General features: G+C 31.8%; 1 protein-coding gene across 1 annotated transcript; it reads right to left on the reverse strand.

Annotated features, from left to right (window-relative positions):
• Nucleotides 1-1,232: 1,232 nt before the first annotated feature.
• LOC118349306 (phytosulfokines-like) lies at nt 1,233-1,969 on the reverse strand. Its single transcript, XM_035693517.1, has 2 exons — nt 1,726-1,969; nt 1,233-1,614 (listed from the first exon to the last, which is right to left on the reverse strand). The coding sequence occupies exons 1-2, from the start codon at nt 1,873-1,875 to the stop codon at nt 1,480-1,482; spliced, it is 285 nt and encodes a 94-aa protein (XP_035549410.1). The 5' UTR covers nt 1,876-1,969; the 3' UTR covers nt 1,233-1,479.
• Between the last annotated feature and the right edge of the window lie 12,846 nt (nt 1,970-14,815).

Here is a 14,815-nt window from a genome sequence, read left to right on the forward strand (position 1 = left end):
TGTAGACCTCGTTTGACCAAAGGTGAGCCTGTTTGGATCTCATATTTGAATTAATTTATGAATGGTAGTATTATGTAAGTCTTAGAGTATTGTCATTGCTCTCTTTAAAATGGAGGAATTTTCAAAATTTGAATGGTTTGTGGTTAAAAACGCTGCTTTGAATTCAATAAATAATCAAAATTTCAACTTTGAGCTATAATGTATTTACTTTCATCTCCATATTTGAAGACACATTATTTATGATCTATTTTTATTATTTTAATATAAATCACTTCCTCAACTGTTCATGGTCTATTCCTATTATTTTATTACAAAATCACCATAGATGGATTTCAGTTTAATCTCATCACGGTTTAAGTATTAATTAAGATTAATTTGGTTGAGGAAAAAAATCAGTGAAACAATAATTTAAGTATTAAATTAAAGTGTTAATTAACATATGATTAGTGTAATTGTAAAATATGAAAAAAATAAATTAAAAATATTATTATTAAAAAAATATTATATTATTATTTTAACTAATCCAATGACTAATCTAATATGGAGTTATTTATGGCTAGAGAGGTTTTGGATTTATGAAAAATATTTATTTTTCATCAAATTTTTTAGATGACTTTGATAAGTCAATACCAATGCTTTTATTGAGATGTATTTGAATATAAATAGGTTGAGATATGTGTTTAAATTTATGAAATAAGTTGAGATGATCAGTTTATCTTTTTTATGAGAAGTTGAAAAAGTAATAGGTCCCATTTGAGACTCGAACCAATTTTGAGGGTTTTGCTTAATTATGCGCGTTAAGTTTATCATTAGTGATTAATTTGGATACCATTTTGATAAAAACTTGCCGATGGAAAAATATATATTAGGAATTAGATGAATTGACCAAACATATGCTGGTGACGACCAAACAACAGAGCAAAAATTAAATGAAACTCCCCCAATATGAATTATGAATTATCGCTGCTTGAGAGTTGCTGGAAATTATTATTATTCATAAATCTTTTTATGGTGCTATAGCTCAACAATAATAACAATATACCTACAATCTTTTTTATAATTTTCTTTTTATAAATTATACTTTTAAATGGAATATGGTTATATAAAATTTAAAATACAAATAAAAAAAATTAAATATTTCTTTTTAGTGATAGTGTCATATTGGTAAATTGTAAAATAAGTATTTTAATATCATTATTCTCTAAATAATAGCTAGCTGGGCATGGTGATGGCTCACCAAATTCCAAACTTTCCAACTCTCTTCTTACTCACCCAATAGAACTGAAGGCTAAACATGCAAGAAATCTGAACATGAAAAAATAGGGAGAGGCAGTAGACAGTATAAAGTGTAAATATAATTGATACAGACCAAAAACCTCGATTTATTTAATTTGGTTATAGCAGCAGATTGCAATTCACTCAATTATGATTTGATGCTAATGATTGGGAAGAGATCAACATGTATCGACGAGAAGTACTTCACGGCTTATTCTTTTGTGTGTAGATATAATCCAGATGAGCAGCGAGGGTCCTTCTCATCAAGCACTCTTCTTTCCCTTTTGCTCCTCCTACTTCACAGCTCTCGTCAACTTCCAAGTTTCTTGCTTCAGCATCCTATATATATATATAAATCACACCCAAAAAAAATCAACCAAAAATTTAAAAAAAAAAAAAAAAAAAAAGATTGTTTAAAGAGTGAATTAAATATTGGATGTACATACATACCCCATATCGAGTTGTAGCGAGAGATTCTCCTCGTGTCGGAGCAGGCTCGGGAAGAACGGCGGCGTATGTTAGAGCCAAGCTAAGGAGGAGGGCTATTGTGAAGAGGGTGCTAAGCTTATAAGAATACATATTCTCCGGATTCACTAACATTATTTTTTTGGCTCTTTGCGTATGGGATACCAATGCTCTGCTCGCTGATGAATTTATAGACTTTGAATGGTCTGTCTCATGTTAATTAGGTAAGCTCCAACTCGGGCTCTTTAACAGTGGAATAGGTTTAAGCTCTCCGATTCCTTTTTATCATGTTATTTATACGGTTCAACCAATGGGCCCGTGACATGTCAGCACGGTGAGATTACTATATCACAATTAAGCATTGATATGGATATTTTTTTTTGGTAATGTTTATGGCAAAGATCGTTCCCCCGGAAACTGTTGGCTATATATTCTTATCCTTTGCGGCTTTCACGCTGCCATGAGAGATGAGATTTAAATGGGCAATTAATAGTCGGACTGCAATTAATAATATGAGAAGTTTGATTTAAATAAAAATAATAATATTTATAATTTTAGAGTATACAAACGATGCATACATGATTTGAGAAAAATGGATAAATTTGATATTCATATGAAATTTTTTATAATGGTAGATTTTTTTTTCAATAAAAATATGCGAAATTTACATACTTTAAGACTATATTTAACATTACTAAAAAAAAAGTGAAGGTAAAATTATAATAATATCATGCCTTTGACAATAATCATAATGTGAAATGAAAAGTTATCATTTTCTTAAGGACTTCGCTTTGCAATGGTTAGACCGATGTTATGACAATAACAGCATCTAATATAATTCTTCCACGTAAGCAACCTCACACAAAAGCCATACCGGACTAATACACTAGATCAAATCAAGATTTTAACAAAAAACACACAACCACAACATCATTCGAGTCTTTGACCCTCACAAACTTCAACCCTCGCCGCAAGTGCCGTCGCCCACCGCCATGTTTTGTGTCACCAACGTGTTCTGTCGCCACCATCACAATAGGTACTTGTTTCGTTGTCACCTGTCCTGCTGGCTACTAAATAATAGAAGAGGAGGTTTTTTTTTTTTTTTTTTTTTTCCCATCTCTCCCTCTTTTCTTCTCCCATGCCATCTCTCCCTACCTGCCATCCAACTTTTCCTTCGTTTCCAAACCCTCTCTCTGAAGTTAAATATAGAGCTATAGACTTTTTTATCAAATGCAAAAGCACAAATAATTGTAAAAGTACAACCCGACCTCTATCTCGTCTAAGCCACCACCCTAGTAAAGCCATATTGTTGTCACATTGCATCCTACAAACGGAGAAGGAAACTCAAGGAAGCACTGCTTCTGCTGGAACAAATTGCTTTTCAGATTAAAGTAAGCCTATTTTTGATTGAAATGCATCGTTCAAAGGCTGCAAGTTCATTTCTTTGCTTGGATTTTCTAAGACCTGCTAATACTTTTGTTGACAATTACTTGGCAATTTGAATTGTTTATTTTTCCTTCTATTTTTCTTAACAGCTCCTTCATTTTTCATTTTTTAGTTTTTTGTCTGTTTGTTTTGGTTCATATTCAACCATAACTATAGATGTTAAAGAGAAGTTTTTTCTTTTGGCAGAAACAACTCATTATCTGGTTAAAAAAATTAGGATTTAATGCAGAGTAAGGGAATGTGGGTCTAGGAGTTATTTTCTCTTCGGTGGATTTCATGCGAGAGGATGGGAGAGGGGGTTGTGGGGTTTCACGAAGGGTTGATGGTGGCAACTTCAATCAAGTGAGGAGGGTCACAGTTTCCGTCTCGGAGAGGAGTGGGTGGAGAGGGGATGGATTTCATGCGAGAGGATGGGAGATGGAGGAGAGGGGGGAGGGGGGTGTGGGGTTTCATGTACGGTGTAGGCGCATGAGAATTAAAATGGGGAGTCTATTTGTCAACAACCCATTGGAGGGTTGTTATTTGAGGTTTATTAGACCGACTAGTCTGAAGTTATTCTCTTTACTTAATTTACTTGTCTTTATCTTCTTTCTTTGACATGTAAGAGAAACAAGTTTTTTAAATGAATGAGTGGTGCTAAACTTACCGAGGGTGTAGCTTGAGGACGAGTCTCGATAAGGTTATTTGGATTTTTTTTTTAATATTTTTTTCTTATGTCTTTCCACGTTTAAAAACAAATTTATAACATCATTAAAATGCTTTCTTAATTACTAAGTAAAAACAAAATAAAATTGTCAGGACCCATTTATAGGGACAAGTAACATTATTCTAAATAAATTTCATTATTTACCTAAATTTTCCTTTATGGAGGAGAAACACGTTTAGATTCTTCGTTATTTTAGGTGCTTATTTTTATTTCATCTTTTTTATTTAGTTTTATCTAAACTCTATGAATTGAAAGAAATAAAAGATTGATCAAAGTGAAATAGATAGTGTAATATTTGTTATTATTTGTATAAATTTATCTAGCAGTGTTAAATGACTCGTTTTATATGTCTGTTTACTTTCAACTATAATTCTTAAAAGTAAAAACAAAAAACAAAACAACTATAATAATTAAATCTTTATTTGATTGTTAGATGATTGATAATCGAACCGCGAAACGATAAACTTTGGAGGAAAAATAAATAAAAATATTCATGTAATATGGCGGAAGGAATATTTTTAAAAAAGAGGACGAAAACTAATTTTATTGATTACCGTCACTTATGACGGTGGAATATCTTGTACAACTAATGAAATTTGGGGTTTACAAAGAAAAAAAATAAAAGCCCCAAACCAAATTTGTAAAACATTTTAAAGACTTTAATAAAGTTTACAAAAATATTAAATATGCACGATTTAGAGAGAACATAGTAATTATATGTTTAGGAAGTTGAAAGGGAGATGAAAAACTTATCGTATGTCCCATAATATCATAATTTGCTATACTGTTTATTAGTATATTACCTTCTCTGTAAACATGATTAATACTAAAGAGAAAATTATTCTTAAAATGTAAAATATCATCCAAAATATTCGAAGTAAATCAAGTGAGGAGCGAGAAAGATCCGAACTTTTGAAATATTGGAATACAACAATATTAGCCGTTATAATACTTCTTCCTAATCATTCACTGGGCCAATGGAGCTCCAAGAGAGACATTTACGGGGTGGAAAGCGAAAATCTCAAGATTATAATTTCTCAACAAAGAAAGAGGGTTGTAACTGATACTCCAAGTTGAACTAGGTTTAATTGCATTATTCAGCCCATCTTTTTCAGGCTGTCCAGTCCACTTGACTTGCCCATGCTTGAAGGCGTAACGCAGGATGATGGTAATTATGTGATTATTCAAATAATACCATCCTGTTTGCTAAAAACACATTACCCTTATAAAACAAACATTTTCCCCTCCACGTAGCAAATATTTAATGAAAATATGAGATGGGGTCGTCTGAGTGGGTCACCAACATCATGAGACGCACTCTCACCTATATTGTTTCATCAGTGTCTTCCTCTTCCACATTTTTTGGTCATCTATTTAAATTTGGAGAAATTCTAAATGAACCGATAGTTTGACAAATAGTTTGATCGATTGTTTTTTTTTTCTTAATGATTAAAAAAGTGATTATTACTGAATCTATATATTTTTTTCTTTTTTTCAAAAAAAGAAACTGCAGTTATCGATTATCGGTCAAAGTATGAATCGGTACCAATAGCACAACTCTAAATTTTAACAGGAAGCCTCACCTCATTCCCTTCCATCAAATCCTTTGTCTTCTCATCCATACACACATATAACACGTGGATTAACTTGTACAATTATACGTTTTGAGATCAAATACTAAAATAGCCCATGCTCTTTGTTTAATAGGCATATTGGTCCCAAAACTTTATATTAAACTTGTTAGTTCATGACACTAGTGCGAGTTGAATGAGAATGATCACATCCTCCCTGAGTGGTGGCACAATCTTGCAAGGAGTACTCATGGAGTAACACTTCCCTCTATGACTTGATGTGGAGTCCCCTTCCCAATTTTAGTTGAATTGAAATTTGAAAGGAACCTCCACCTAGGGCTGTAAGTAATTCGGTCCGAACTGGCAAAATCGATTGGACCTGACCGAATTATGGACCGGTTGATCTCGGTCTCGGTCCTAAAATATGTGGACCGATGACATTCAGTCCAGTCCCAGGGTCTATAAATTTTGGATCAGACCGAATTGGACAGAACCCTTATATATAAATTTTAAAATATTTTTAATAATTTAATATATTATTTTTATATAGTAATTATATAAATTAATGATGTAATTTTTATCTAATTTATTATCATTGACCATATAAAATAATATATGCTATCAATTAATAATAAATTATATATCATGTGATAATTTATGTTATTATATGTAAATAGTTAATACATCATACATTCATATCATACATACTCTAATATTTATACTTAATTAAAATAATTAGGTAATTTTTTTTTAAATACTTAAGTTGCAAGCAAGCATGAATAATTTATGTATAATGAAACTATTTGATATTCACTAATATTGACTCGAGCGGGGTGTCGAGCGTGGCTCGAGCAAATATTGAGATTTATGTCTCGCTTAAGCCCACTGTCTCGCAAGACTCGAATGAACTCACAGGCTGAGTTTTGCTCGAGCCCAATGTTGAGTGCATCTCGAGCAAACTCACAGTTAGAGCTTCATTCGAGAACTAGGTCAAGCGACAGTTGAGCAAACTCACTATTTCTCGATTTTTCAGCTTCAAAACCAGTCTCCACCCCAACAATTAATAATTATGCATACTAACGAGTAAAGTCTAAGTTAGTAAGTAGTAACTATCAACATCATAAATATAATTATAGTAAAATATTTTTTTAATGAGTTAGTTACATAATCCACATTAATAATTTACTTAATTTTAATTTAGTAATTTAAATAATTTTTTATTAATTTATTTGAAAAAAAATATGAAAAAAATAATAAAATAATTAGGTCAGATTGGACCGTTAGCCGGTTCAGTCCCTATGGATGTTCATTCCAATCCAATCTGAAAAAAAAATGATGGGTCCATTACTAGACCGGATTGGACCAATTTACACCCCTACCTCTACCTACAAGTGGTCATGACCACCCCGAAAACTTTCATGCGATGGCACGACAGAGGGGTTCCCCGTTCTCCTCGTTAAATTCACAAATGGGAAAGGGATTTCCCACCTTTTTGTGAGTGTCTCCTACTTATTACTTCAGTAAGGTAGGGGGGGGGAAGGTGGAGATGGAGGTCCCCTCCACCATTCCTTGGATGGGGGTTGTTGTTGGGTGTTTTTCTTTATAAGTAACATTTTAATACGCTAACACTAAACATCTATTGATGCTATGTGATGTTTCAAATGGTTTACTAATAAAATGATGATCGAAGGAGGAGTGATCTTAGGGCTAAAAAATTTAATTTTGAGGTTTGGAGATCATCTATTTATGAAATAAATTGTATAGACTATTTGAATATTTAACCCCATATATATATATAATATATAGGTAATGCTATATTTACTGGTAAAAAATCTATTGAGAACTTATACCTCACGAATAGTGTAATTTTTTTAAAAAATTCTTATATCCCTTTAAACATTTAAAAAAAATCACAAATTCATTAAAAAATACCGTAACGCTCCAATGAAAGGCCCAAACCACATGACCTATACTCCAAAAAGACTAATCAATAATACAATTGGAGCTCCATTAGAATCTTATAAAGAGCAATAACTTCTCCTTCCCAAGCAATGTGGGATCTCATACACCACCTACCTTTATCCATATCATATAGGGTATCACAATCTACCCCCTTAAATTCCCGACATCCTCGTCGGGCCTGTCCATTGTAGGTGGCATGGCTCAAGTCCTACATTTCTGGTTGAGATAGGCTCTGATACCATTTGTAACGCCTCAATGGAAGGCTCAAACCACATGACCTATACTTTAAAAGGACTAGTCAATGATACAATTGGAGCCCCATTAGAACCTTATAAAGAGCAATAATTTCTTCTTTCCAAACAATGTAGGATCTCATACACCACCTACATTTATCCATATCATATGGGGTATCACAAATACTATCTCGATGAGAGTGGCATTTCCATATATATATATATATATATATATACTCACACGATATTATTCCACGATATTATTCCATCTTTGATTAACTCCACAAAAATGAGATGCCTATTTAGCTTTCAACCTAAAATATCATCCTTGGCTAAAATATTATTGTTTCTTTAAAATCAACGATAGACGGTTTTTTTTATTATTTAACGATAGACGTATAGTACTCATGCTCATAACAAATTCTACACCCATGATATTTACAATATGATCTTATTGTAATTGAATAACCACAAGAAAATCAATATATAAGAATGATCGATATTTTTAGTCTTTTCTGAGCTCTCCGTGATATGTTATTCGTTCACAGAAAATTCGGAAGTCACTGGAAGTCCGATGGTATGTACGGTACGTGAAGACGACTTGTAGAACAGATCAAATGATCAATTCCTACGGCCCAATCGACCCACCAAACGACACCAATATGTGAATACTTTACACGACGTCACTGTCGTTAGCACAGTAACTCTTAATAATACAGGTTCGTAATTCCATAACATCTATTCTTCCTATAAAAAATCATCAACAGCCTCTTAATTAATAGAGAGAGGTGCTTAAAGTTGCTCTTCAAGTTCAAGCCTCTCAATTTACCTTTCTCTTTCTTTCCCTGAGCTGAGAATTGCGAGTACTTTTGGCTCTCCGGCCAACTTATTATAAATGGCTGCCGCTACCTCCTCGAGCGCCTGTGCTACCTGCTTCACTTTTCAATCCAAATCCGTCATCGAGCCCACGCCCCGGACCTCGTCGACCCATGCCTCACCAGGGTGCGGCAAGCTTGATGGGGTGGCTATGTGGTTCTTCAATGGTGTCACGACTGCTTTCTTTGCTTCTTTGGAGAGATGTTCTTGCATCCATATCGCCACTGTAGATGATACCGATGAAGCCAACGACGTGCCGTTGATTTGCAATGATGGCAATCTCAGGCGCGATGGTGGCAGCGTCATGAGTACCGGTAGTCGGAGGAGGACCGGGAAAGGCAAGAAGGGTGGAGAGGTGCTTCTCGAGGAGTAAAAGAAAATAATATAATATATATATATATATATATATATATATAATTGATCATCATCGAAATCAAGGTTCCTTTTTGGTAAGTGATTTGTAAGATTCCTGCAGTTGTTGATCAGTTTGTTTCCAGTATTTGAATTTGGAATTTTGGAAACTATAAATGAAGAAAAGGACATGATATTTTTGTGGATTTGAAACTGTTATGAATATTAAGATAGATAACTGCAATTATCTTACCTTTTTATTTTCATTTGTGTTTCATAAATCCTCATACATTAATCTTAATATGTGATTTATTATTATTATTATTTATTTGATGCTAAAATAATAATTCCATTTAAAAGTCTTTACATCATGTTTAAAATTTTATTTTGATTATATCGCAGAAAAATCATGCATGATGTATGTATATATTGATCTGAGATCTGACAACCCCAATTCATTATGGGCCATGATGTTCTTGCTAACCTTTGGTGCTCAGCTCTCTATATATATACGTGTGTGTCATCTTATTATTGTATAAATTAAATTTCTATCAATTTTATTATTAGAGTTTTGGCTAAAGACTAATTAATCACACAATCTTCTATGTCACGGTGGGATAATGATGATTTCAATTTAAAGTGATATAGATAAGTATCATTTAATATAAGACAGATAATTTTAAGATGAGTGGTATTGGACTCCTATCATGAACCCGTGGCATGATACCAACGCATGCTACACTCGATGGCAGCACCATACAAAGGCCCCACGAGATACCTTGGAAAAGAATTATGTTCGATATCATAATGTAAAATGATTAAAATATCTCATGTTTTACAATGGAATAATGATATACACCACACTATCATTTTATTTTTATCCTATTATATAAAATGTGTCAGATTTATCACCATTAAATGATAAAGAATAATCTAATAAATGATCATTCAATAATAATAAATGTGTTACATTATATATAATTAGATGAAAATGAGATAATGATGTGATGTATAGAATTTTCTTTTACTATGAATAGCATATTTTAAATGAAATGAAAAATTGTTTCGTTTTCACATACGAACCTAGCTAGATATATAGATTAAGAAAAATTCTATACACCACACTATCATTAATTCATTTTCATCCTACTATATGAAATGTGTTATATTTATTAGTATTAGATGATTTTTTATTGAATGATTTATTATTATCTAATAGTATTAAATGTATCATATCTTATATATAATAATATATGAATATGGTGTATAGTATTATTTATATATTAATTATAGAATTAGATAATAAAAATGAAAGAAACTCGATCGGCCTGCAAGTACAACCTGTACGTGCTGCTGTGCCTTGAAAAATTAGCCATATTTAATTAATAATTACCAGTTGGTCTTTGTGCATTGTGACAAACTAATTCTCAAAGGGATATATTTCCAACGACATAAGTTAAATGGTTGGTCACAATTATTTGACGGCAAAAAATCTATGACCATTGATTTTATTTTCTTGTTTGCTAGCCAAGCTGGTTGCTGCATTATCTTTTCCGTCAAGCTTTTGAACATTATTAGCAGATATTAAAGTACTGTTCTTTTTATTTGTATTTTATATCAAGACGACTGCAGCAAAAGTAAACCAGCGCTAAAGGCGCTTTAAATATTCAATAAAGCTTTGCTCCATGATTTCGATTAATGATGTTGCCGTTTTGGTCGTCATCATCAAAAAGTTTCTTCAACTTTATTTTCCGAATTACTGTGATCAACAGCGGGGAATCCAAAGCTATATATGTTTAGAGTTTTGCCAAGTATACTGTTGGAGTTGCTCCACTTGATGGCACGTATTTTATTAAAAATTATATATTTAAAATAAAATAAAATATAAAAATTAAGATTTCAATCTTAAATTTCTTCTACTTTTTATATTTATATTTATATTTTTTGGTACAATGTCAATAGAGCAACTCTAACGGTATATTTCAAAGGACATTGTAACATTTTAAAAATATGATCGAACGGCCAAAAAAGAAAAGAAGAATACTTAATTGTCTCTAAAAGAGGGTGAATAAAGTATAATTCGGCAATAAAGATTGCATGAGAAAGAAAAGTGGGTGTGTCCTGCACAAGCATGCATATAATAATAGAGAAATTATACTCATCATCTATTATTCAATTCCACACCTAAAATCTTTTTTTTTTTTTTTTTTTTTTTAAGTGTGAGTTGTGGAGTAGTGAATAGTAGGTGATGAGAAAAATTTTTCATAATAATAATGTCAATTGTTGCAATTAACTATGGTTCTAGTTGTTCTATCCAAGTTTCCTTGTACCTCCGATAAATCTAGACGCTATCCCTTGTCTTTGCTTAACCGCTCGGCCGGAGATGCCTTTGTGTTGTTAGGGCTTATGGGAGCATTATTAGTTAAGATGATGGATCATAGAAATTACGAGTTTCCAAAATCATTGATGTTCCACGAACAAAATGTTACACCTAAATCCATCATTACTTTGACATGGTTTTATATTTGAGATCTTAAAATGCAGATTAAAAAGGGTTTTTTCTTGTAATATATGCAAAGAAATTGTTGTTTCAACATAATTACTAAGTATTTGTGAAAGTAAAGTTTGAGAAAAAAAGCAAAACAAGCAAACTCTTCCTAGTACACATATAATGTAAAAGAATGTTAATTATAATGCCACCCGCGTAACACCTATGAAATACTATTTATGTGATAGGTATACATTAGTTATGAAAAAAGCTTAAATTCAAAAATCAAACTATAACCTTGGAAACATGTCTGCCATATCAATGATGTTAGGTGTGCGTTATATTGATGTGTTACAAGTAACATTCGTAAACAAACATTGCTAAAATTATAATCCAAGTTATGAACAAAGAGAAGCTGGTGGGATAATAAACGGATATGAGATTCTACAGATAAAGTTGTATTAAGTGTTTATTCACATAACTCCTAAATAAAGCAAATGAAAAATAACAAATAAAAATTTTATGTTATATATGGGCTTGGCGCATGTCATGTAACGGGATTGTATAGATATGGAATATTAGTATCCGATCCTTATGAACTAATCAGAATGGTACAATCTGTAAATCAAGCGTGGGGTGTAGAAGGTTTTGATACTTTTATTTTGGGAGAAATAGTCTCTCATCATATTCCAGCAAGTACATTGGACATGAGTATTAGTATTGGTCTATTCATATGCATATGTAAAATCATTTTTTTTATATAACTATTTTGTCATTCAAGTAAAATTTTCACATTAGCTTATGCATATTTAAGACATAATAATATTAAAATTTTATTATTTTATTATTATTAATTTTTTACTAAAATCAATTTTTTTATATATATTTTACAATTAGCATCCACTATGTACATTTGATATTAATAATACAAATACAATAATAAAAAATATAATTTTCTTATATATTATATTAAAAATATAATAAAATGAATGTGTATGTAAAAATTTATTGTGTTGTTTAAAGGGGGAGAAAATGAAAGGATTGTGAGAGAGAGTAGGAAGAAAGAGAAATAATGATTAAAATATATTTTGTAGAGTAAATAATAATTATCTAAATTTAGATAAATATTATTTGTAGCTAGCTAAATATTTAGATATATATAAATCAAGATAGAGAATTTTAAGATTATATTATATAAATATGACTTTTTATATATATATATATATGTATAGACCAATATAGATGCTCAGGTGTATTCCATCATGGTATCCGTCCGTCCCAACGTCTATACAAAGATTATATATGGGAAATATTGAAACCACAGTTGAAAGATCTTTGCAGGAAAAAGTGAACTGACAAGTGGGTTTTTCGGATTTGGATTTGCTGACCATATGGTTACTATAGAACATAATTAGTGGACCTATCAAGACAGAACGGATTAATCTTGGGAAAATACATTTCCCATATGAACTTTTTACCGAAAATTTTTACCGAATTGCATTTTATTTATTTTTTACTTAATAATTATTAAGAAATTATTTTAAAATGAATTTATGATTTTTTATATTTTTTAAAAATATTTAAAGTGTTTAAAAAAATGATTGAAAAAAAGCAAAAAAAAAAAAACGTTTTGCCTTTCGGTGAGGAGTGAGAATCCTCGGGAGCTGTAGCAGGTTCCTCTTGTCTTGGGCCCTGCAGTGGCCCATACCTCATTTTTTTGGAAGTCATCAGTCATTCTTTGATACTTCCCGGTCCCACCACGCTACGATTTTGCTGACAAACTCGGGCCCACAAACAAGATATTTTTATCTTTCTCATAGGTGGATTGATGCGCTCCCTAATCCAGAAGCAAACTCTGATCCAAAATTTTTATTTTGTAACACGTTAAGTACTAATGTAGGGTCATGCTAAGAACACTCCAATTCGATAACTATTAATAAAATTTATTTATTTTTTACATTTTTTAATTTTCTTAAATGATATTATTGACAAGTTAAATTAATAATTTTCTCTTATAATTATTAAGATATTTTAAAATACGAGACTCGTGATATTTTTGTTCTATTATATAAATCAAAAGTAATACTTATATAAGAAATTATAATTATATAAAATATTAAAATAAAATGAGAGTACCACCTTTCGGTCATATTTCCATAAGACAAATGTTATTATCAAGCATGTGTAGAGCGCACATGTTAAAATGCTTAACCTATCATAAGTTAATTTTAAAGATAAATTTTAAATTTTAAAAATTAAAATTTGTCATTTAATTATTTTACATTTAAGAATAGAATATAATAATTTAAGAGAAATTATATTTGCAGTCGTATAGTGTGTAAATATTACACAATCTTTTTTAAAAAAGTGAATAAATATAAAATTTATATAAAAATAATAATTTGTTAATAATAGATCTCACTTACTCACTCACGACTGTATCTAACGTATAGTAACTTAATACCTAAAATTTACAATCCATCCATAGTGTTTGTTAGGGTTGAAAATCGAAGATATTGGTACAGTTTTGGTCCAAAATCGAAACCGCACTGATACCTAGAATATACGTTATTCTCAATCAAAACCAGTCGACAAGGAGACAGAGAATCGGTCAGAGTTTGACGGTCGGTATCGTGTCGGTTCAGCTGTTAGGGGATTGGTTTTCCCATCACCAGACGGCATCATGGCACGACAAAAACTAGAAATCCATCTCGATTTTTCCATCACCATTCTCCAAACACAATCCACAAAAACAAAAGTTTGAACTCAATACTATCTATCATGATGTAACAAAAACATTATCTGAAGCTTGAACTCCCAAAATTTTCCATGGGCGGTGAGATGAGTGACGGAGTCACGAAGGTTCGACAAGGAGAGGGCGAGATGGATGTCATGGATTATTCGAGGGAGAGGCTGCACGACGTGAGAGATGAAAGATTCGTAGAGGTGGGTGGTCGCGATTGTGCATGATAGAGGTGAGAGAGGGTTTGAGAGCTGAGAACAATCATTTTTGGAGAGAATAACTGAAGAAGAATGAGAGGAGGAGGGAGATGCGAGAATATTAAATAAGTGAAACGACGTCGTTTCATTTTATTTTTTTGTAAACAGCAAGTTTAAAATGACGCCGTTTTATTTTTAAAAAATGGTGATGTTTTATATATATATATATAACATATATATAACCTATCGGCTGATTTAACGATTTTTTATTGATCTAAATCGGGATAGTCGATGTCGATTTTGTTAAATTATCATCGCCGGCCAATCGACTCCCTCTCAATTTTGGCCAGTTCTAAGCTCCGACGGCCTATCTGAATTAGTTCCAATCGGTTTTTTAGTTTGTTGTACAACCTAGTGTCCGTGTTAGCTTAAGCCGGTTGCATTCCTAAAACGTCGATTCGTGCGCCCCTGCACACAGAATCATTCCTCCATACTTTGCCAA

The sequence above is a fragment of the Juglans regia genome, chromosome 8 (assembly GCF_001411555.2).
Source record: "Juglans regia cultivar Chandler chromosome 8, Walnut 2.0, whole genome shotgun sequence".
Classification (NCBI taxonomy): domain Eukaryota; kingdom Viridiplantae; phylum Streptophyta; class Magnoliopsida; order Fagales; family Juglandaceae; genus Juglans; species Juglans regia.

Bases quoted from the DNA above. Each gene is read 5' to 3' on its own strand.
- LOC118349306 (XM_035693517.1), bottom strand. From the start codon at position 1,875: ATGTTAGTGAATCCGGAGAATATGTATTCTTATAAGCTTAGCACCCTC. The intron at 1,615-1,725 runs GTATGTATGTAC...ATATATATATAG, and splicing joins TCGCTACAACTCGATATGGG to GATGCTGAAGCAAGAAACTT.